Source organism: Galeopterus variegatus, unplaced genomic scaffold (genome assembly GCF_000696425.1).
Source record: "Galeopterus variegatus unplaced genomic scaffold, G_variegatus-3.0.2 Scaffold1275, whole genome shotgun sequence".
Lineage (NCBI taxonomy): Eukaryota > Metazoa > Chordata > Mammalia > Dermoptera > Cynocephalidae > Galeopterus > Galeopterus variegatus.
In genome coordinates this window covers 88,827-110,972 of record NW_007727386.1, presented here as the reverse complement: position 1 = coordinate 110,972, position 22,146 = coordinate 88,827, and the positions used below count along the sequence as shown (strand labels likewise).

Sequence of the window (22,146 nt, the reverse complement as noted above, 5' to 3'; positions counted from 1 at the left end):
TACAGGATCGCAGCCCTCGGGGCTGCGCCCGCACCTCGCTCAGCCAGTGAGCGGGAACCGGTCTGTATGTGGGATCCGAACCCTCGGCGGGAGCGCTGCCCTGCTCTCAAGCGGCGCACTGTAGCAGTGCGCCACCGGGCCGGCCCTCAGAATCTTAATCTCACTTGTTTAAAATTTCCTTTGAAGGAAATTTTAAAATTTTGAAAGCTCTGTTCATGTCTGCAGCTGATCTGGGCATAGTTTTGGTACTCACTGAGCAGAAAGTTTGCTCAACTACAATTTTACAGTCAAAATTGTGTAAGCTGGATCACTGAGATGTCTGTGGGGTTGACTGTTGTTTCTGCTATTAATCGTCAGTGCTCTTCAATTAGGGCATGAGCAAGATTAATTTTTTCCTTGTAAGTTGATGTGGATGGTCTGCTGATGTGGGTTCATCTTCAATATCGTCTTGTCCTGTCTTAAAACAAGTTATCCATTTGTAAACTGCTGATTTCTTTGGGGCATTGTCCCCATAAGTTTTTCCTCAAGCATTGATGATTTCACCATTCTTCCACCCAGTCTTTACCATAAATTTGATGTTTGTTCTTGCTTCAATGTTAGCAGAATTCATGTTGTTCAAACTAGTATCTTATCTATCAATCTAGATCCTGTTCACACATATTATAACAAGTTAGTACAGGTTGATTTTGGTGCAAAAAAAATTTTTAACACATGCATAGTTTTTTTATTGTACACATTTTCCATGAACCTTTTGAAAACCCCTCAAACCCTTTATAGGTGTGTGTATTTGTTTTAATATATATGTAGATTAACTCCACGTACCTGTGCATACAAACATAGGATACTTTAAATAACCTTATTGTTTTTATTAAAATTATGCATGCTCGTTATGAATTATTCCAGTTCAAGAAGTGCAAAAGAAAAAAGTAAAATATCACCCAAATCTTACCACCAAGAAAAAAACGCCATTAATGTGTTGGTGACATTTTAAAATACCAGTATAGGGCCAGCCCGTGGCTCACTCGGGAGAGTGCGGTGCTGATAACACCAAGGCCACTGGTTCGGATCCTACATAGGGATGGCCCGTTAGCTCACTGGCTGAGCGTGGTGCTGACAACACCAAGCCAAGGGTTGAGATCCCCTTACTGGTCATCTTTTTAAAAAAAATAATAATAAAATAAAATAAAATACCAGTATACACATATAGATTGTATCTTTTAACAATGATATGGTCATATTATATATATAATTTTCTTTTATACTTTTTTCACTTAATATTTATATTTTCCCATGCTATTAAAAACTTTTTCATGAAGATTTTTTCTTTTTTTTCTTTTTTTGTATTTCTTTTCTTTTCTTTTGTCTCTTCATAAACATTTTTAATGGCTACATCATACCACATTTAACATTCCTTTAATGAACATTTAAGTTTTCTCCCTCCCCCTTTTTTTTTGATGTTATAAATAACACTTCAGTGAACATCCCTGTAGAACACTCTTTCCATATTTAAAGCTATTTCTTGAGAGAAGAGTCAATAGCTCTCATTTTTATTGGATGTCCATTAAGCAGTTCCTCCAGCTTTACTTAACCGTTCACCTCTGATGCTTCCCTGCAGTATCTTTTAAAGAATGACTTTTCTTTCTTAATGACCACTATTATCTCTTTTCTGATGTCAGAAGTTCGTTGTAGAAAAGTTGGAAAATACTAAAAAGCGCTGTTTATTCTCTCTGCTTTTTATTTTTTTTCCATACAATCACCTATGTGTTTTTTACTATTGTTTTACAAAATTGAGGATACAAGAAGCAGATTGCTTTATAACCTACCTTTTTTTCACTCAACACCACAAACTGAATATTTTTTCATATTACAAAATATTCTACAATATGTACATTACTTTTCAAATGCCTTGCTGAAACAAAATTAAAGGCCAGAGAAATTGAGGTTCCCTATACTGTAAAACCGTTGTGGGAAAAGCCAACAAATTTCTCCTGACTTGCTAAAAATCCTCAAAACTTCCCCAATTGAAGTGGTACAGGGACAAAAGAGCATCTGACCCATCTCATCTATCCAAAAATGCTGCTGAGCCCTACCCTTCTTCCACCACTGGTGGGGATTCTGGGCCCCACATTTTTAAAGCAGTGGATGCTAGGTTGACACCATTCCAGTCACAATGACTTGTTAGTGAGACATGACATCCACTTTATAAGGAAGCAGCACAGCCTACAGTCAGCATCAAGACCTGCTGACCTACAGGATGCTCACACATATGCCCACACCAGGTTCTGATTAACTGAATTTATTGACCAGAATCAGGGATGTTTTCTGAAGTGAAAGCATGAGCTGTAGCCTCAGGTCTTTCTGCACTCTGGCAGCCTGGCATCACAAAGAGGGCATCGGCTTTAGGGTCACACAGATCTGGGTTCACTCACTAGCTGGGTGATATTGTGCAAGTTACCTCAACTATGTGAGCCTTTGTTTTTCTCTGTAATTGCCAAAATGTTACCTACCTCCTTGGGGTAGTTCTGAGAACCAAAGGAGAAAATGTATGTACAAAACACATAACTAAATGTTAATGTTGGGCTGGCTGGGTATCTCAGTTGGTTAGAGCCCAGCCTTATAACCCAAAGGTCATGGGTTCAGTTCCCCATACCAGCCAGCCACCAAAAAAAAAAAAAAAGTCATGAAAAATAAAACATCCTTTAAAAAAAATGTTAATGTCATCCTCTTCTCCCCTTCTCAGCCTAGAATGCAGTGTAGCCTAAAAGGCATCCCTAGTATGGTTGCCTTTTCTAAATGACACTGTATGAGCTCCAGGATCTCAGGACCTCAATTTCTATATCTGTGCATTGGTTATCAGCTCTGAAACTGGGGTACTTTGAGGATGGGAATAAAATACCTAAACTTCTTGTCCCACTTGCTGTGAATTTCCAGGGAAATTCACTTAGGGATAAAAAGACTGCAAGTATGCATCTCTAGTCTGTTGTAATTTGGCAACTCGATAGCAGAAGTTCAGAGCCTCCTCAGAGCATGAAAAAAATCAGGATTCAAGGGCCAGCCCGTGGCTCACTCGGGAGAGTGTGGTGCTGATAACACCAAGGCCCCGGGTTCGGATCCCACATAGGGATGGCCGGTTCGCTCACTGGCTGAGCGTGGTGCTGACAACACCAAGTCAGGGGTTAAGATCCCCTTACCGGTCATCTTTTAAAAAAAAAAAAAAAATCAGGATTCAAGTAGTTAAAACTGCTGAACAAAATAGCTGGTCTTTGGGCTCCCCCAAATCTTCCTAGTTTTTTCAGTTAGAGAAGGCATTCACCGTGATTCACACAGGCAGTGCAACATCTGCAAGTGTGATTAACTGGTGACACAGCCTTTCTTTCCATTCAATATACTCGAAAGCCTGGCACCTTCTGGGGTTTTGTTTTGTTTTGTTTTGTTTCTTTTTTCATTGTTTCTGTTTGAACTCTCTTACCACAGCTCTGTCGAAACGCCTTACAAATCCTTTCCTTGTGGCCTCCACCTTAGCCTTGCACCAGAATAGAGAGATGATAGACCCAGACAAGTTCTGCAGCCTCTGCCATGCAACTTTCAACGACCCTGTCATGGCTCAACAACATTATGTGGGCAAGAAACACAGGAAACAGGAGACCAAGCTCAAACTCATGGCGCACTATGGGCGGCTTGCGGACCCTGCTGTCACTGACTTATCAGGTGAGGGGGCCCAGCTCACACCCAGACCTGGAGCAGGGCTTAACCACTGGGGCTTCCTCTACCAGCCAAGACTGTGCTTTTCCTCCTTAGATATCTAAAGCAGGATGTGCAAATTCGGATGCCTTACAGAAGCCAGACAGGAAATTTAAATGAGTGAGAGCCAGGAAGGAATATGGTTAGCTGAAGAGTATATCCCACTCCTGGCCAGCTCTAGACAGTTGTTATCATATATTTCAGTTTTTCAAAAGACTCTGGAAAGCTAGATTGGTATAGGAATTCCTCTGATTTTTTTCTTTTTTTTTTCCTCTTTTTCTGTGGGGACTGTTGACCAGTACAGGGATTGAACCCTGGACCTTGGTGTTATTAGCACCATGTTCTAACCAGCTGAGCTAACCAGCCAGCCCTCTCTGATTTTTATCAGCACCACACTCTGCCTTTTTTTTTTTTTTTTTAAATGATGCCCAGAAAGGGGATCTCAACCCCTGACTTGGTGTTGTCAGCACCACACTCTCCCAAGTGAGCCAACCAGCCATCCCTATACAGGGATCCGAACCCACGGCCCTGGTGTTATCAGCACCACACTCCCAAGTGAGCCACAGCCTGGCCTCCCCTCTCAGATTTTTAACTATGCAACTAAATTAAAAACATTTTGGACCCTGTGTGAATCAAAACTGTCTACAAGCTAGATTTGGGCCAAGGACCACCGGTTTGTAACCTCTGATTTAAATTCCCAAAGTGTCATCCACATTTCTTGTGTGAAGGCCTCAGCAGCCTCTGCTAGATTTGAGTGGTCTCAGGGCATCCTCCCTCAGCATCCTCAGAGGCCTGCATGTACCCCTGAGATAGTGTGATGAAGAAGGAGACTACTCTGGCTCAGAGAATATTAGCTACTTCCCTGACCTCAAGATGTCAGTCAGCCTCTCGGGAGTAAGAATTCACAAAAAATTAGGGACCCTTCCCATCACAGTAATTACTCACAGCCTATAGTAAGTGTTTGCATTGCAGGAAGATTATTTTCTCTTCTATCCAGTCAGTAAATATTGAGTACCTACTGTGTTCCCTCATTGGGGTACAGTAGTGACCAAGACTGACACAGTCCCTGACTAATGGAGCCTATGTGAGCATTGATGTTGGTCCTTAGGGCTTCCTTAGGTGATGGTCACCCTCCCCAGTCTATGGAGATGCAACACCAGACAGTCAACACTTCAGGCTCCCACAGCATCCAGGTGTGGAACAACTTGGCTTCAGGGAGCCTGCTACTCAGAGTCATCTGTGCTCTTTCCATAATCATGAAGAGGGTGAACAGCCAGATGCCATACACATTCCAGACTACATGTGGGAAAGGGCAGGGATCATGCCTGTCTAATAACCCCCCAACCACCAAAGGCAGCCATACAACAGAGGCCGTGCCTGGACCATACCAACATAGATGAAACAGGTGGAAAGAAGCAGCCAGGAAGCAAGGGGGAGAAGACTGTGAGCCAGATCATTTAGCAATGTGTCAGGGCAGGGATTGCTCCTCCAATGCCATTGAAGTACACTGCTTTATAAACCTCTTCAAAATAGGGAAGAGATGATTGATATTTACTTACTGTTTCCACATAGAGGCAGTGAATTCTTTTAACAGAATCATTCCCATATGCTAAGGAATCTGGAAACTTGACCAAGTTGCTCAGAACCCCCTTCATGATGCCCTCCTTTCTTTGGCCTGCAATTGATAGGAACAACATGGTATGCAGCTGGCAGGACCCTGGGATCCCTTGTAGCTGACTTTTATTTCTTCACTCCAGCACCCCACACACACACACCCCTGCCTTTACGCCTCCCCATCCTGGTCATTCCCTCATTGTCTCTTGTCCATTGGCAGGACTCTGGCACTACAGTATTTTGGACTGCTTAACTTGTATCTGTTCTATTCTTTTATCTCAAGGCAAAGCCTCCTTCCTGTATCTGCCCTCCTCCTCTACTTGTGTAAGGCCAGATTATCCACACTTAATCCTAGAACTGTAATCTTGATCCTTTTTTTCTTGCTTAAGGCATCTGACTCCTTTACAGATGAGCCAAAATCTTTAATTCCTATAAATAGGTATGATTTTCCCACTTCACAAATACTTAAGTTGAGACCAGAGTGACTTGTTCAAGGTCATACAGCTGATAACGACCTTGATGTTGTGGGTGCTGTATTTAATCCTGACAATAACTCTGCTGTGAAACTTTGATTATCCCCATTTTACAGATGAGGACATTAGTATCAGAAAGATAAAGTGATTTGCCCAGAGTCCCACACTAGAGTGGCAGAACCAGAGCCAGCAGAGAATGGTTCCCAGAGAGCCCCTGCAAAGTGTCTCATGGCAAGTAGGGGTCAAATGTGAGTTGACCCAGAGTGTCCAGATCCCTCCCACCATGAGCAGATGTATCATCTACCAAGCCGATCAGACTTACATTTCTCTCATATTTTACCCAAGAAGGCCAGAACTAAAACCTGCATGTTATTCAGGCAGCCAAATTATTCTAGCACCCAGAGCTCGGAGCATGCCCCTGGGTTGTTGAAAGCCTCCCCTGCTTCACTGCATCACTTTCTCCCCCTGCTTAGGGCTTTGCCTTTCACACAGCAGACCTGCTTCTATTCCATCCATTAAATTTAGATACACGGAAGCCGCCATTGGTCTTGAAAGAGCTCATGCACACATGCATGCATGTACGCATATGTGTTTGGAATAGAGTAGATTGCAAAGTTATTGAGGGGCAAGGAAATGGAGAAACGTATAGACAGCTCTTTCAAGAGGATTGGCAGTAAAAGGGAAGAGAGAATCAAGGTAATAGCTACAGGGGGAAGTGGAATGAAAGAAAAACCTAACTTGAGACAAGTGACATTTTTCTGCTACAGGGGCTTTTCTAAATAAGCCAGATGTTGGGCCGAGCCCGTGGCGCACTCGGGAGAATGCGGCGCTGGGAGCGCAGCAGCCTCCCACCGCGGGTTCGGATCCTATATAGAGATGACCGGTGCGCTCACAGCGCTCACTGGCTGAGCACGGTGCGGCCGGTCTCAAAAAGGACAAAAAATAAAAAAATTAAAAAATAAATAAGCCAGATGTTGGGCCGAGCCCGAGGCGCACTCGGGAGAATGCGGCGCTGGGAGCGCAGCAGCCTCCCACCGCGGGTTCGGATCCTATATAGAGATGACCGGTGCGCTCACAGCGCTCACTGGCTGAGCACGGTGCGGCCGGTCTCAAAAAGGACAAAAAATAAAAAAATTAAAAAATAAATAAGCCAGATGTTTAAAAATCAGCTCTATTGGGCCGGCCCCGTGGTACACTCAGGAGAGTGTGGCGCTTGAGTGCGCAGCGGCGCTCCTGCCGTGGGTTCGGATCCTATATAGGGATGGCCAGTGTGCTCACTGGCTGAGCGCGATGCGGGCGACACCAAGCCAAGGGTTGCGATCCCCTTACCGGTCACAAGAAAGACAAAAAAAAAAAAAAAAAAAAAAAAAAAAAAAATCAGCTCTATTGACTTATACTTTATAAAATCACACAGGTAAACAAGAATACCAAACATGTAAAACTAGCAGATGGAAATTCATTAGTGTATACTGGACAAACCTGCTTTTTTAGAAGCACCAATAAATTCTACAGTTGCCCCAAATGATGATTTGAATCTAACTTATAGATCAGCAAATAGTATGCTGAAATCTTGTACCTCATGGGGGACATAGGTGATGCTAGAAACCTGTGGTATAGAGGGAAGAACAGAGGCTTCACAGTCAGGCCAGGGCAAGTACCAGCTCTGACCCAGTAAACCAGTAAACCTCTCTGAGCCTGTTTCCTGCTCTGAAAAATGGAAATAACCACCTCATTTGCAGAGTGGTTGTAAGAATCCAAGGACATAAATATACAAAGTCCTGTTACAGTGTCTGGTGCTTAGTGGGTTTTATAATCTGGACATCAGTGACTCTTAACTATTTGTGGTTGTCACCTCCATACCAGCCCCAGGTCCCTCTCCTGACCTTGGGGGGAGGATGGTTCTCCTAGTTCATTATGACATCTTTTCCCTGATAGTGTTGAACCTTGATAACTTGATGCCTAAACAGGACCTTGAATTCTGATTGCAATAATTTTCCCCTTAAATGCTTTAAAGGGATGTGTCTTCCAGGAAATACCTGAAGATACAAGGGAAACAAATGTAGCTGAGAACATTGGTGAACTTAAAGGCCCTAGAAGTCATGTGTGCAGCTGCTTTTCTTATACAGCTAGCACCTGGCATGCTAGAATAAGTACACTCTTTATAGTCACCAGGCCTGAGTTTGCCACTTACTAGCTCTATGTTCTTGAACATGTGACTGTGCCTTATTTTCCTCATCTATTAAAAAAGTTGTAATGATTCTCACAGGATCATTATGAGGGGCAAACAAAATTGTATGAAGTGCACGGCCTATGTCATGCATTTGGTAAATAGTCACTGTTTTTATTATAAATACTATGATTATAAGTTTTGGTATAATTGGTTTGAGGTTGAGAAAAGCCAAGGATCAGAGAGGGGAAGGGATTTAGCCAGGTCCCATGAAGACAGAGCCAGGAATCCAGTCCCATATCTTGTCTCCTAACTCACTGCTACACCATGTGGGAATAGACTACTTTGTCATTGGAGCAGCCCTGGTAGTGAGACAGGGTGTCTGTGAGCCCCAAGGTAGAAAGACAGATTGATTTTCATAGCAGGCATTCTCATTAATTACTATTATTGCAAGCCTGAGGAAAGTGGCACCTTCCCAGAGATCTCTCAGTGAAGGGCATCGTTAATGAGGCCACTTAGCACAGTCATGGTGGAAAAGTCACCCCTTTGTTCTGTCATTCTTTTATTTACTCAGCAGACAGCTACTCTGGGCCAGCCTGTATTCTGGGACTGAGGACACGGGAATGAGAGGTTCCCAACCCCAGGGAGCATGTAGGCACATAGTCTGTGCCTCCTGAGCACTGAGGCCTCTGGGATTCTCATTAGGGCCAACCACCTCACCTTGCCCCACCCATCAGTCCTCATCAGAAGGGCATTTGCACGCTCTCTGAAAAGTACCAGTCCCCAGGTCCTGTCTTATTGGATAACTAAGCATCTTGATTTTGATGTGTGTTTCAGCTGGCAAAGGCTACCCATGCAAGACGTGTAAGATAGTGCTGAACTCCATAGAACAGTACCAAGCTCATGTCAGCGGCTTCAAACACAAGAACCAGTGAGTAACCATCCTTTGAAATTCAAGGGTCTGCAGCAGGAACTCAGGATTCCGAGTCAGAACAAAGCCAGATAGTCCTCAGCTAAAATGGAATCCTGGCAACCTTTTCTCAGTTAACAAAAGATAAATCAGTTAACAGGAAAAAAGTGTCTCCTCTATCATTTTTTTCTCCCATCAGCCTTTGGACCTGCTGGGTTGAAGGTTTTAGTAGACAAGCATAGATGATTTCCTTGGTGGTCTCCTAAGAGTACCTGGATTTCCTGGCCTGTAGCAGTCTGACTAGGGAAGCATTTTTTTTCAGTCCCGAAGACCTTAGTCTTCACTGCTATCAATTCTGTGGCAGGAGCTCCCTCTTCAGGTCATTACCAAATATGACCAGGTTCTTTCATTGATCAAATATTTATTGAACATCTTCTAAGTGATGGCCAATACCGACCTAGTGTCTCCTCTCACAACCTTACATTTTGCTGGGAGGAGGCACTAAGCAAGTTAACAGATTGTTATAAGTGTGTTGAAGGAAACAGGTGAACAGAGAGTCATCTGTTCAAGATAATCTTGAAAATCACTGACATTCATTGAGCCCCTGTTCCGTTGCAGGTCATATGCCAAGCAAATTCTCTCAGGTAATCCTTACAAGAACCCTTGGAAGAGAGGGTTGTTAATTCTCATTTTACACATACAGGCAACCAGCATTCAAAGTGATACTGTCAGGTGAACGCATGATTCAAACTGAAGCCTGTCTAGCTCACAGCATGCTCCTCCCAGGGTATCATGCTGAGAAGGCGGTTGTGACTCTATATAACATGAAGAGGATAGGGTCTTTCTGGTAGGGCCCACATGGTTCTGTCTCTTCCTCTCTATGTATGGTATGAGCTATGTGCCACAACATAAGCTCCTGATAATGTAACCCTTTATAAATGACGAAACTGAGCTTAAGGCAGGCAAGTCTGCTGAAATGACTGCTTTGACTTTGGTGGTTGGTTCTGCATTGCCCATTTAGCCTAATTAAAGGTGTACAAAACAGTGTTGGAATAACTAATGTCCTTGGTCCTCTGTAGTCTACCTGGAGTCTCCTCTCCCACTGTAGCAGATCTTCCTCTTTACCTGTGGATATGTCTTTAATTTGGGAGATTTTTGAAGCTTATCTTAGGTATGGGCTTGAGACAAATCCCAGCAACCCAGCCTGGAACTCACACAGTGTTTCAGCATGCCTCTCTTGCAGCTTGGCTGGTGGCAGTTTCAGTAGACCACCTGGAGCCAGCCAGAGCCTTGCCCTGGGGTTACTCAGATTTGAAAATGCTAGTGTTATTTACTGTTCTCTTCCTAAACTTTCCAGCTGTATGACCTTGGGCAAATTAGTAAACTTCTCTGAGCGTCTAATTCTTCTGTAAGATTAAAGCTACAATTTGTTGAATACCTAATTCAATCTTATTAAATTGTCAACAACAACTCTGAATTAGGACACCTCCCTCCCTTTTACAACCAAAGTAAGTCTGATGTCAGGTAGATTAAATGACTTGCCCAAGGTCACATAGTTACTTAGAGTTAGACCCAAGATTCAAACCTGTTTTACTACAAAGCTCATTCGTTTTGTTCTGCCACTACCAAATGGAACTTATTGGTCTTGCCTTATGTGCTAATGAGGTTTGGAGATAATATATGTGAAGTATTAGTATCAATAAGGGGAGATATTGATAAGCATTCATTCATTCAACGAACCGAGTACTTTATTATATGCCAGCCCCTGTTTTGAGTACTGGGGCTACACAGTAGGAACCAAGACCAATAATGTCCGTGATCCTTTGTATCCTCCCTCTGGTGGTAGAAGCAGATCCTAAACAAATCCATAAACAAATGAGACAATATCAGCTGGTGCTTGGTGCCCAGAGAGTGGGTTAGAGAGTGACAAGAGCCACTTTAGGTTGAGTGAGGGTAGAAGGGTACAGAATGAGGTTGGTAGGCTGGCCAGTTTGCTCAGTTGGTTGGAGCATAGTGCTGGTAGCAGACACCAAAGATCCAGGGTTCGTTCTCTATGCCAGCCAGCTGAAAAAAAAAAAAAAAAAAAAAAACAAGAACAAAACAGAATGAGGTTGGTGAGGGTACGTAGCATCCAGGTCTTGTAGGGCACTGTGGGCAGAATAAATGGTTTAATATAGTGGAAAGGCATGGACTGCAGTCCTGCATCTACCACTTCAAAACTTACTTTAGTCCAACCTCTTAATCTTTCTGAACTTTAGTTTCCTTATATTTAAAATGGGAAATGGGGATGCTATTCCTCACCTGGCATAACGGCCATGAGGATGAAATGGGATGATGGAAGCTAAGCACCTAATATCATGCCTAATATGCAGTGGGCCTCAGTAAAGGAAAGCTGCCCTGCTTATTACTCCAAGGTCCTAGAAGAGCTGTACTACCATTAGAATAAGCTACTTGGTGCTGTTACAACCATGCCACACTCTGACCCTGTGCCTTTGTTCCATCTCAAATTACAGGTCACCAAAAACAATGACATCAACCCTGGGCCAGATTCCAATGCAAAGGCAATCAATTCAGAAAAACTCAACCACCTTAGAAGACTAGAGGTGTTTCTGCCCAGCAACCCAGGTTGGACCAGCCATGAGCCAGCTTCCTGTGACTATGGTCAGCCCTTGGCTCCCTCTTCCTCCTTTCTTACAGCAGGAGAATACATTGGCCTTAGGCGAGATTGGGCCAAGACACCCTCTGATTGGTCCAGGCAAATCTACTCCTGCTCCTCCTCTTTGGTACGGATCCTATAGGTCATGACAGGGGAGGCAGGGGTCTTAAGATGACTTGAGGTTTCACAGGGTTATAGTTTGGAGGATGGCTTTCCTCCTTCCCTGACCTCTCTGGGTCATATGTCCTAAAACTCCAGCACCTATCTTTGTTCTGAAGGTCAGTTTGGAGCCAGTCCTTGCAGCTAAAGAACAGAGCTCTCCCTGGGCTCTAGGCATCTCTGGTGAAATCCGGAGCTTTCATGCTAGACTCTGGCCAGGACGGGAAACAGCAGGTGGAAGTAGCTGCCACATGGGAGCTTGGAGCTGATGTGACACTCCCCTTCCCCCCCCCCAAAATGCAGGCTTTCCTAAGCCTTGGACCAGATACTGGCCAGTTATGCAGAACCAGTTGTGCAGGTTTCTGCCAACTGTAAAGTCTCCGCCTGGAGTAATGACACAGTCTTGGCAGAGCTTGCTAATCCTCCTGCCCTTTCTCCATAGTTCCTGAATGGTGCTAAGGATCTGCAGCAACTGGGGACAAGCTGGAGCTGGAGAAGGCCTCAGTACCCAGTAGGATCATGGGAAACTCCAATGGGAACCTTTAGTCTCTTCCATCAGAGGTTCTCTGACCCAGGGTCATGTGGGAAAGTCCCCCACATGGAATTTTCCTAGATAGTTCCGTGCCCTTAAAGGCAAACTGCCTCATGCCAGCCAGATGAGAGGTCATTGCTGCCCTTTGGCCCTACTAGCCCTCACCCTCCCCTTGTACAACAGACCACCCTACCCAAGTTGCTGTGGTGCTAGCCATCCCCCATCATGTATCAGGAGATTCTTGGGAACCAGAGAGCCAGATGGGGCCCCAGGGAGAGAAGTGGAGAGCTGATGCAGCTTTCTACAGTAAGGAAGCAGAAGTTCCCCAGGCCCCAAAACCAGATTTCTCTTACTCTGCTGTGTTTTATGGCCTGGGACTTACTGGGAGTGGATTTTTCCTTGTATCTTTCAAACAAGAATTCCAGGGAGTGTCACCATCAGAAGCCCCTCTTCATTGGGTCAAAGAAGCCCCTAGCTGCTCTTGTGGCCTCCCCCCCCATCCCATTACCTGTGAACAGCCCTTGTGTATTGTGTGTGGGTGTGTGTGCATGTGCTTATGCTCTGTCTCTTGGTCACTGAAATATCCAAATAAAGAATTTCTCCCATGAGCCAGACTGCAACTTAACAGACCTAGGGTTGGGGGCCATATTGCTATTGTATCTAGTATATCTACCTTGATCCCTCATTCCCACCCCACTCAGACCCCCAGGGCCTTCATTACTGATCTTAGTTGTTGAGACAGACAGACATCCAGATGATTTGGCAACCCTGTGAAAGTCTCTCAGGTGCCCTTAATTCAACACAGTCTCCTCCACTCATCCATCTCCCCAGTCACATAGGGCCTTGTGGAGGTCTTTGCAGGGTTTAAGCTGGGGATGTGTTTATGTTTGAGAGAATCATCCTAGCTGCTTTGTGAAGAAGAAATGCAGGGGAACAGGAAAGAAGACAGGGAGGCCAGTATGAAGGCTGTGTCCAATATGGCTTTCTCCTTCAATAGTCCAATAAGGCTAATCCCTTCAGGGTAGAGACCCAGCCTTATTCATTCCCACTTCCCTGATGTCCGGAATGATGTGTCATAAAGTGTTTATTGAATGAATGAATGGGGGTGCTATACGGAAAGGTGGCCTTTTCCTGCTTTGCTCTTAAACAGAGATAGGTTTGTTCTGTGGGACTTACCATAGGCCTGGTGATTCTCGGAAGAGCCTTTTCCATGACCCAGAAATGAGCTGGGAAAGGAGTGTTATGGCCTCAGGAGTCCTTTATACAGCTTCTGCAGACAGCCAGATCTGAGGAAGGTGCTCAGGCAGCCTCAGCTCCCATTCTGCACAGGCCCCAGAATTGGTTCTTGGCTTTCAGCTTCCCAAATTCAGAGTGCCTCAGCAACTTCCCCTTGAGTCCTTCTATGCCACCCAGTATGTCAGAATTGGCCCCATCTACTAGGAAGGGAAGTGAAAAGCGGAGGGGTGAGTAGGCTGCCATACCATGAGCCTTTGGCCTGCGGGACCTCTGAGTCTGGATTCAGGAGTCCCTGCCAGCCATGTGGCCAGCCCTGTTGGTGTGGGGACACAGAGATGAACACTTTCCTGCTCTTGGGAAGCTCAAACACCGTTAAAGATTATCACAACAGTCAGTCAGAAGATTGTACAGGGCCCTATGGGAATGCCCAGGATGCAGGAACTAACTCAGCCAAGGGTGTGAAAAAGGTGGAGAGGTTGGTTAGTTAACATTTGATTTGCATAACAACCTTTTGAGCTAGGTAATGATATTCCATATAGAGAAGGGACAAGGCTGAAAGAGGTATAGTGATTTGCCCAAGATCTTGTCTCTAAGAAGCAACGAAATGGAGAGTGGAATCAGATTTTCTAGACTCCTAGTCTAGAATCCTTTCCAAATAGAATCAGAGTTCCTCCCACGTGACACCTGCAGCCTGCCTCACCCATCTCATGGCAGTGCCATGGTCTCACAATGTGAGATGTGAGCAGCCATTCAGGGCAGGGGTAGTAGCAGCATTCACAAAACAAGTTGGAGAAGGCTCTGTATTTATTTTATATTCCAAGCCCCCCATTCCTCTCGTAATTTTACCAGATTATAACTAGAGTATTAGTATTAGAGTATTAGACGTTAGCTAAAAAGGAATTTATTAATTAACCTAATGAAAAATCCAAGCACAGTGATAGCTTGATCCAGGTTCTGACAGTGTCAACAGGAATAATTTTGTATCTCTCTGCTTTCTTTTGTGTGGACTCTTTCTTAGGCAAACTCAGTCCAAGAGGTGGCAAAATGGCCACTGGCAGCTCCGAAATTATGTCTTGATATATTAGCAACAATAGTAGAAAGAACATGTGTTTCAGCTAGTTCCAACAAATGTCCTGGGATTGAGTCATTAGCCAGTTTGGTCCTGTTCCCATGCCTAAACCAACCACTGTGGCTAGAGGAAATTGTGCTCTGATTTGGGGCCTAAAGGCTGGGAAGGAGTCATCTCCACCTAAAACAAATTGAGAAAGAGGGAGAGATGTGACCCCAAAAGAGGAAAATTTAGGGGTTCTTGCCAGATAAAGAGGGAGTAGATTGGAGAGGATAGATTGGGGGGACTCTGGGGGGGGCAAAAACAATTATTGTCCACCATACCCAGGAATTATTTTTATTTAACCATTTCCCTTTTTTCCCCCTAACTTTGTGAGATACAGCATACATTTAGTAGTGCACAGTAATTTTTAAAATATAGTTTGATGAGTCCTCATGTATATGTATACATCTGGGCAGTCACCATCCAGATCAAAATACAGAACATTGCCAGCTCCCCAGAAGGTTCCCTCATTCCCTTTCCTAATCAGTATTCCCCCAAAATAACCATTGTTTTGACCCTTACCACCATAGGTTAGTTTTGCTTGCTCTTAAACTTTATAAATATGGAATCATACATATATCCTCTTTTGCACAATATGTCTGTGAGATTTATCTATGTTATTGTATGCATCAGATGTTCATTTTTTTTCCATGCTATGTAGTAGTCCGTTGTTTGAATATGCCACTATTTAGCCCTTCTACTGTTGCTAGAAGATTGGATTGTTTCTGGTTTGGGGCTATTATCAATAAAGCTACTGTGAAAAATTCCATGTTGTTTGGTGCACATATGCACTCATACACTCAGCAGTGGAATCATAGGGGAGGTATATGTTTAGCTTGTTTAGATACTGTCAAGTGGTTTTCCAAAGTGGTTCTACCAACTTACATTCCCACCTGCAATGTATGGGAATTCCATTTGCTCTATGTCCTTGTCAACACTTGGAATTATTGGTCTTTTTAATTTTGGCCATTCTGTTGGCACCAAGAAATTTGAACCCAGGGGTCCTGGCTAGGGCAGGGCCCCTCTTACTCTTAGTGCTCCTAAGATCAGGTTTGAATTTCTCTGTCCTGGAATGGTCTCCAATATCAGTGCATAGGACCCACAATATAGCAGGTAGAGGGAGCTCCTGCTGTTGGTTCTAGTGGTCAGGGAAGGTCTCACAGAGGGGCATCAGCCCTGGAGAGGAGGTCTAGTGTAGTGGCAAGGATCTCAGGATCTGGGATCAGGCAGCCAGGGTTCAGATCCCAGCTCTGCCATTGCAGAACTGTGTGATCTTGTTTAGTTAACCTCCAGTTCAGAGTGAAACATTATTACCTACCTCATAGGGTTATTGCAAAAATTAAAAGAATAGATGTGGCATGGTGCTGATAACACCAAGGTCCACGGTTTAATCCCTGTACTAGCCAGCTGCCAAAAAAAAAACAAAACAGTATGGAATAAGTACAGTGCCTGACATGTAATAAATGCTGCAAAAACGATGGCTGTTGCTGTTTCTATTACTGGCCTGAAGTAAGCCCTGGATCCCCCTGGGGAGTCAAGCCACTGGCAGATGGCATCTGACATAGCCCCCGTATTAAGATTCACTGACTTATGAAATGCCAGAACTAATCCAATTTGAGGAGGAAAAAAAGGCAGCATATTTGTCAGAGATGGTTCTTCCCTGGGCTCCAACAAGAAGTCAACTTCCTCTGCTGAGGAACCCCAGTTTTTCCTAGGCCCCGCAGGCTCTACAGCCAATGACACCTGAGGGGAAGAAGAAATGAAATCACACATAAAATGGAATCAAGATGAAATGGAATCATGTTCATAGCCCAGAGCTAGATGCAAAGCAAGTGTTAGGGATGTAATAACCCCCCAGTGCAGACCCAGATCTGTACATGTACCTATATAGCAGCCATGAGTGACATGAAGGACACTGGCCTGTGATTCAGGGGCCCTGGATGTTGGTCTGAGCACCTCCTCCAGCTTCATGTGACCTGAGGCCTTGGTAATATCTGGGAAGTGGATATTGGAAGAAATCACAGTTCCCAGCTTGAGACCAAAAGAAGTAATCATGGGCAGTTACAGGTTCTTCCCAGAGAAGATCAAAAGTAAAGCCCCTGTCTCACAGCAGCCCCTACCAGATGAGTTGTTCCCACCCCACCCAGACCCTCTGATGGGCAGTCGGTAGTGTCAAGTATGATAGGAAAAACACTCTCGCTCTGTCCACCCACCTAACCCCACCTACTCAGCTCCGTGCCAAACCTGCATTACAGAGACAGGGCAGACATGTCCCTGTCCTTGCACTCTCAAGCTCACTGTCCATAAATGCTGCTTCATCTGTCTAGAAACTTCAAAAGGCAGAAGAAACCTTCCAGTCCTAGAAATGGGTAAACTGCACAGCACAGTGACCCCAATGGCCACTAGATGGAGAATGCTCCTTTTTTGCTGGGTGAGGTAGACCAGCCCCAGGACTTTAGAGTTTGATTTAATGCTGAAGAGAACAGGACAACTTTTTCTGAGCCCCTGTATTTGATATTTCCTTTACCATCAAGACAACTGGAGAAGGCTTATTATCACAGATTTCACAGGAGAATCTCAGGGGCACAGTCTTGTAGAGCTTACAAAACCATGACATAGCCTTGGAGAGATTTGACCCCATGCTCTTTTCTTAGCATTATCTGCTATCTCTGTTTCCCAATGCTGCCTTGCCCTTTCCTCAGGACATTTCCCTCAGGAGGACATCTCTCTTTGAGGGCTATCATTTAGTCACCTGCCTGGGAACACACCTAATGTCTGGCCTACTCAGCATCGTTTCTTTTACTCTTTTCCTTTGGAACATCTCTGCTCCATTCTCCATTCTCAAACTCTGAGGGAATGACCCACTGCCTGCTTCCAAGGGTGAGCCTCTTATCTGGGCCATCAGAATCTTAAGTCTGGAGCTATGAGTGGCCATCTTTGCCAACACATTAAGGACATTCTGCTCGAGAATTAAGCCAACACAGAAGAAAACAGCTGAGATGAGAAGAGACTGATTTCTGATTAATACCTGGAGCCAGTCATACCTGAAGCTAATATCTCCAGGACTTTTAGTTATGACTTTTCCTTAAGTCAGTTTGAGTTGGGTTTCTGTCACTTATAACCAAGAGTTCTGCCTAATACTTGCTCCAGCTCTCCATTGTCAACCTGGGAACTTGCAGTCATCCTGAGAAGATCGCTGACCCCCGGGGCTGACTTGGCTGCCGTTCTGTGCTCCCAGATGCCCTGTGTTCCCCTCTAGTGTTGCCCTTATATACTGTGTTAGGATGATCTGTTTTATTCCCTGTCTCCTCTTTTACACTAAAAGCTCTTTGAGTGCAGCAGCTAGGTCTTATTCATCATACTAGGTCCCTGGTGCCTAGCATAGGACCATGATTATGTTTTAATAACTCCTTGGTGATTGAGTAAATTAATGGATAAATGAATAAGGTGGGTTTGGGCTAGTAGGGATCATTGCTGGGATTTCACAGGAAAGACTTCTTGAAGGAGAGGAGCCTACCTATAGTGGTTAAGAAGGTCAAAGGAGCCAGGTTGCTGGGGTGGGAGGAGGGATAGTGAAAGGACCTAGAAGAGATGGGTCGTAGGGTATAGTAGATTGTTTTAATAATGGCCTTCTATGAATCTTTGCCTCCCTGTGTCTGTGCCCTTTTGCAATATGACGTTGTCACTGTTCCCATCAAGATGGGGCAGGGAGTGGGGGGATGTCCATTTCCTAGCCACTTGAATCTGGGTTGGCCTCATGACTTGCTTTGATCAGAGAATGCGAATGCAGTGACATGACACTGTGTGACTTCCAAGGCTAGGACTTAAGAGACCCTGCAGCTTCCACTACTGCCACTGTGAAAGCAAGTCTGAGCTAGACCTGGAAATGAGAGACCATGTGGAGAGAGAGGCCACCAGCCACCTCCATACATGTTGTGAAGGAGGCTGTCTTAGACCCTCCAGCACAGCCAATCTGCAACATATGCAACCCCAGGAGAGACCAGCAAAACTGCCAAGCTGAGCTCAGCTAATCCAAAGAATTTTGAGAAATAATAAATTGTCTTAAATCACTAAGTTTTGTGATGGTTTATAATGCAGTAAACACTCACAGAATCACAAGTTACAATAACCATAAGTTATTTTGGCCTCCTGGTACAGTATCTACCCTCCTTCCTATAGTAGGATTTTAATTCTACCCTCTGCTTATGTGGTCTTGTTGGAGATGACCTTCACTCTCCTGGCTTTTGCTAGAATAATTGAGAAGTTGTTGCTAAATGGGAAGGTCTTGATCCTAGAGATGTTAGTGGCCTTCTTTGTCACCTCTTGGGCAGCACCTGCCTGAGAGCCAAAGGGAAGTAGGCAGAAAAGAAAACGAGTCTTAACCACACTGTTGGGCCTCCAGGATCCAGCGGCTTCTGAAGCCTGATCCACACCCTGACTTTAAAATTGCATGAGTCAGGGCCGGCCCGTGGCTCACTTGGGAGAGTGTGGTGATGATAACACCAAGGCCATGGGTTAGGATCCCTATATAAGGATGGCCAATTAGCTCACTTGGTAGAGCGTGGTGCTGACAGCACCAAGTCAAGGGTTAAGATCCCCTTACCGGTCATCTTTAAAAAAATAAATAAGTAAATAAAAATAAAATAAAATTACATGAGCAAATGAATTAACTTTGTATAAGCAGATTTGAGTTGGGATATCTGTTACTTATGACTGAATGAAAATGCACCCTGAGGGTCAGGACATTCAAGCAGCTCCAGGACAGAGTGCTATTAGAGTGAGACAGATGAAGGGATCCCTAGGGAGTGTGGGAAAGGGAATTTATTTTCTCCCAGAACTTACTTTATGCCAGGGCCCTGGGATGAGAAACAATCAAGAGTACAAATGACTCATTGCAATTATGATAAAGTGCTATGCAGTAAAGTACCAGTGCACCCAGAGTGTACACAGGTACTTCAAAAAGTTCATGGAGGGCTGGCCCGGTGGCGCACTGGAGAGTGCGCCGCTTGGGAGCGCGGCGGCTCTCCCGCCGAGGGTTCGGATCCCATGTGGTGACCGGTTCCCGCCCACTGGCTGAGCGCGGGGCGGGCGCAACACCGAGGGTTGCGATCCCGTTGCCGGTCCCTGGTACGGGCGCGACACTGAGGGTTGCGATCCCGTTACCGGTCAGTAAAAAAGACAAAAAGGAAAAAAAAAAAAAGTTCATGGAAAGATTTGTATTATCATTTAATTCTATTTTTTCATGAACTTTTGAAATAGCCTCATATAATAGTATGGGGCTGGCCGGTTAGCTCAGTTGGTTGGAACACAGTGTTACAACACCAAGGTCAAAGGTTTGGATCCCGTACTGGCCAGTGGCCAAAAAAAAAGATACAATTGAGTTTCGGCTGGGGGTGGGGCAGGGAAGGTCTCCCTGAGAAAGTGACATTTAGCTGAGGAGTTGGCCTGTGGGTGGGTGATGGGTGCGGGAGTGGGAGAATGTTCCAGGTAAAGGGAATAGCATGTGCCAAAGGCCCTGAAGCAGGAAGATACTTGTCACCTGAAAGGAGAGAGAATGTGCCGCTAGGTAAGGAGACTGGCAGGAGTCAGGTCCCTCAGGGCATATCAGCCAGGATTTCCAGTGGATAAGCAATGGAAATAAACCAGCTAGTTTAAGTTCATGGAACTAGGAGGAATACTGAAGAACTGGGCTCGGGCTGCATGACCAGGATCCTGCCTGTATCACATCACATAATAGGTACAGGAAGGAAGAAAAAATAAATAAAAGAATAGGTACAGGAAGAACACCACTGCCTCCACCAACACCAAGCACTAGACACTGCTGCCTGTGCCACTAGCCCAGCCAGCCTGGACACTGGATGAGACCTCCAGCATCACTGTCCTTTGCCCTAGGAAGCTCATTCTTGTTACCACAACCCCCACCAGGGAACATTCTTCCTGGGCCTCCCAACCCCCACTCCTGGGCATCGCTAGCTTTCTGCAGTGGATGCTGTTAGTTGGCAGAACCTAGACCTTAGCTGGAAGAGAAACTGGGGAAGTAGCTAGCCTTTTCAGCTCCTACCATGAGAGGTGAGCTCTGCCACGTAAACCTAGAACAGGATTCATATGACAAACATCCCCTCCATAGGGTGTTATAAGCTACGATGATAAGATTTGCTCCGTGGCAGTTCTAAAATATGTCCACTTTTTTTTATATCCCTCCCTTCAAATCATCAAGTTTAATCTCCACCCTCCTACCCCAAGTGTGGGCTGTTATTAGTGACTGACTTCAAACAAATAGAGTAAGGCAGGAGTGACCAGAGTGCAACTTCTGAGGGTAAGTTATAAAAGACACTGCAGTTTCAGGCCGGCCCGGTGGCGCACTGCTACAGTGCGCTGCTTGGGAGCGTGGCGGCGCTCCTGCCAAGGGTTCGGATCCCACATACAGACCAGTTCCTGCTCACTGGCTGAGCGAGGTGCGGGTGCAGCACCGAGGGTTGTGATCCCATTGCTGGTCCCGGTCCGGTACGGGCGCAACACTGAGGGTTGCAATCCGTTGCCGGTCACGAAAAAAGACAAAAAGGAACAAAAAAAAAAAGACACTGCAGTTTTAGTCTTTCTCTTTCTCGGATCACTGGCTCTGAGGGAAAAGAGATGACACATGGGGACACTCAAACAGCTCTATGAAGAGGTTCTCATGGAGAAAAATGGAGGTCTCCTACCAATGACAAAGACTCTTTACTTGGCCAAACTTTAGTCAGGGGTCCTGAACCTTCTCCTAGGCCCACCTGTGCACTTCCTTGTAAAATCTAGTTTTTGCAAGAACTCTGCTAAGTCAGTTTTGCAAGAACCCCCGTCCTCACTATCTGATCACTCTCAATATCTGCTCAGGTCCCTCATCCTCTACCATTCCCCAGGTGATGTCCGGTCACCCTGGCCTGTCTTCAGCAAGAATCCTGTTAGGTCAGTTTAGCCAGAATCCCCGCTCACCCCTGATGTTTCCTCTTAGTAATTTTCCATCCACTGACCCCCACCCTGCTCCTTGGCTATACATTCCCACCTGCCCATGCTGCATTCAGTTGAGCCCAGTCTCTTTCTCCAACTGCAAGACCTCATTGCAGTGGTCTCTGTACCTATTGGGATGGTTCTGAATAAATTATCCCTTACTGTACTTCATGAAGTATCATTGAATAATTTTTTTTAACACCAACAGACAGCCAAATGTTTGTTATTTAAGGCCATCAAGTTTTGGAGTAATTTGTTATGCAGCAATAGATAACTAATACATGTCTTTACCCTAAAAGCAATGAGAATTCATTGAAAGATTTTAAACAAGTAGGAAGTGATGACAGAATGAATTTGCTGACATGTACACAGATGAGTACTATGGCCAAGTAGCCAACAGAGGATAATGGAGACACAAAGGAAGAATGTATTTTCTACTGGGGAAGACATTTATTAGGAGCATTTTATTTTATTTTATTTTATTTTATTTTATTTTATTTTATTTTATTTTTTCATGGCTGGCTGGTATGGGGATCTGAACCCTTAGACCTTGGTGTTATAAT

The 22,146-nt window shown here is 44.8% G+C and overlaps 1 protein-coding gene across 3 annotated transcripts in view; it reads left to right on the top strand.

The window, feature by feature from the left end:
* The window catches only part of ZNF346 (zinc finger protein 346), a 28,667-nt gene extending 15,916 nt beyond the window's left edge, over nucleotides 1–12,751 (top strand). For 2 of the 3 annotated variants that reach the window (XM_008576032.1, XM_008576031.1), the window contains exons 5-7: nucleotides 3,475–3,708; nucleotides 8,833–8,926; nucleotides 11,419–12,751. In XM_008576032.1, the coding sequence (XP_008574254.1) occupies nucleotides 3,475–3,708; nucleotides 8,833–8,926; nucleotides 11,419–11,506 (416 nt within the window). In that variant the 3' untranslated portion in view covers nucleotides 11,507–12,751. The remainder of the gene's footprint in view (nucleotides 1–3,474; nucleotides 3,709–8,832; nucleotides 8,927–11,418) is intronic. The other variant, XM_008576033.1, reaches the window with a different exon arrangement.
* The last annotated feature ends 9,395 nt before the right edge of the window (nucleotides 12,752–22,146 follow it).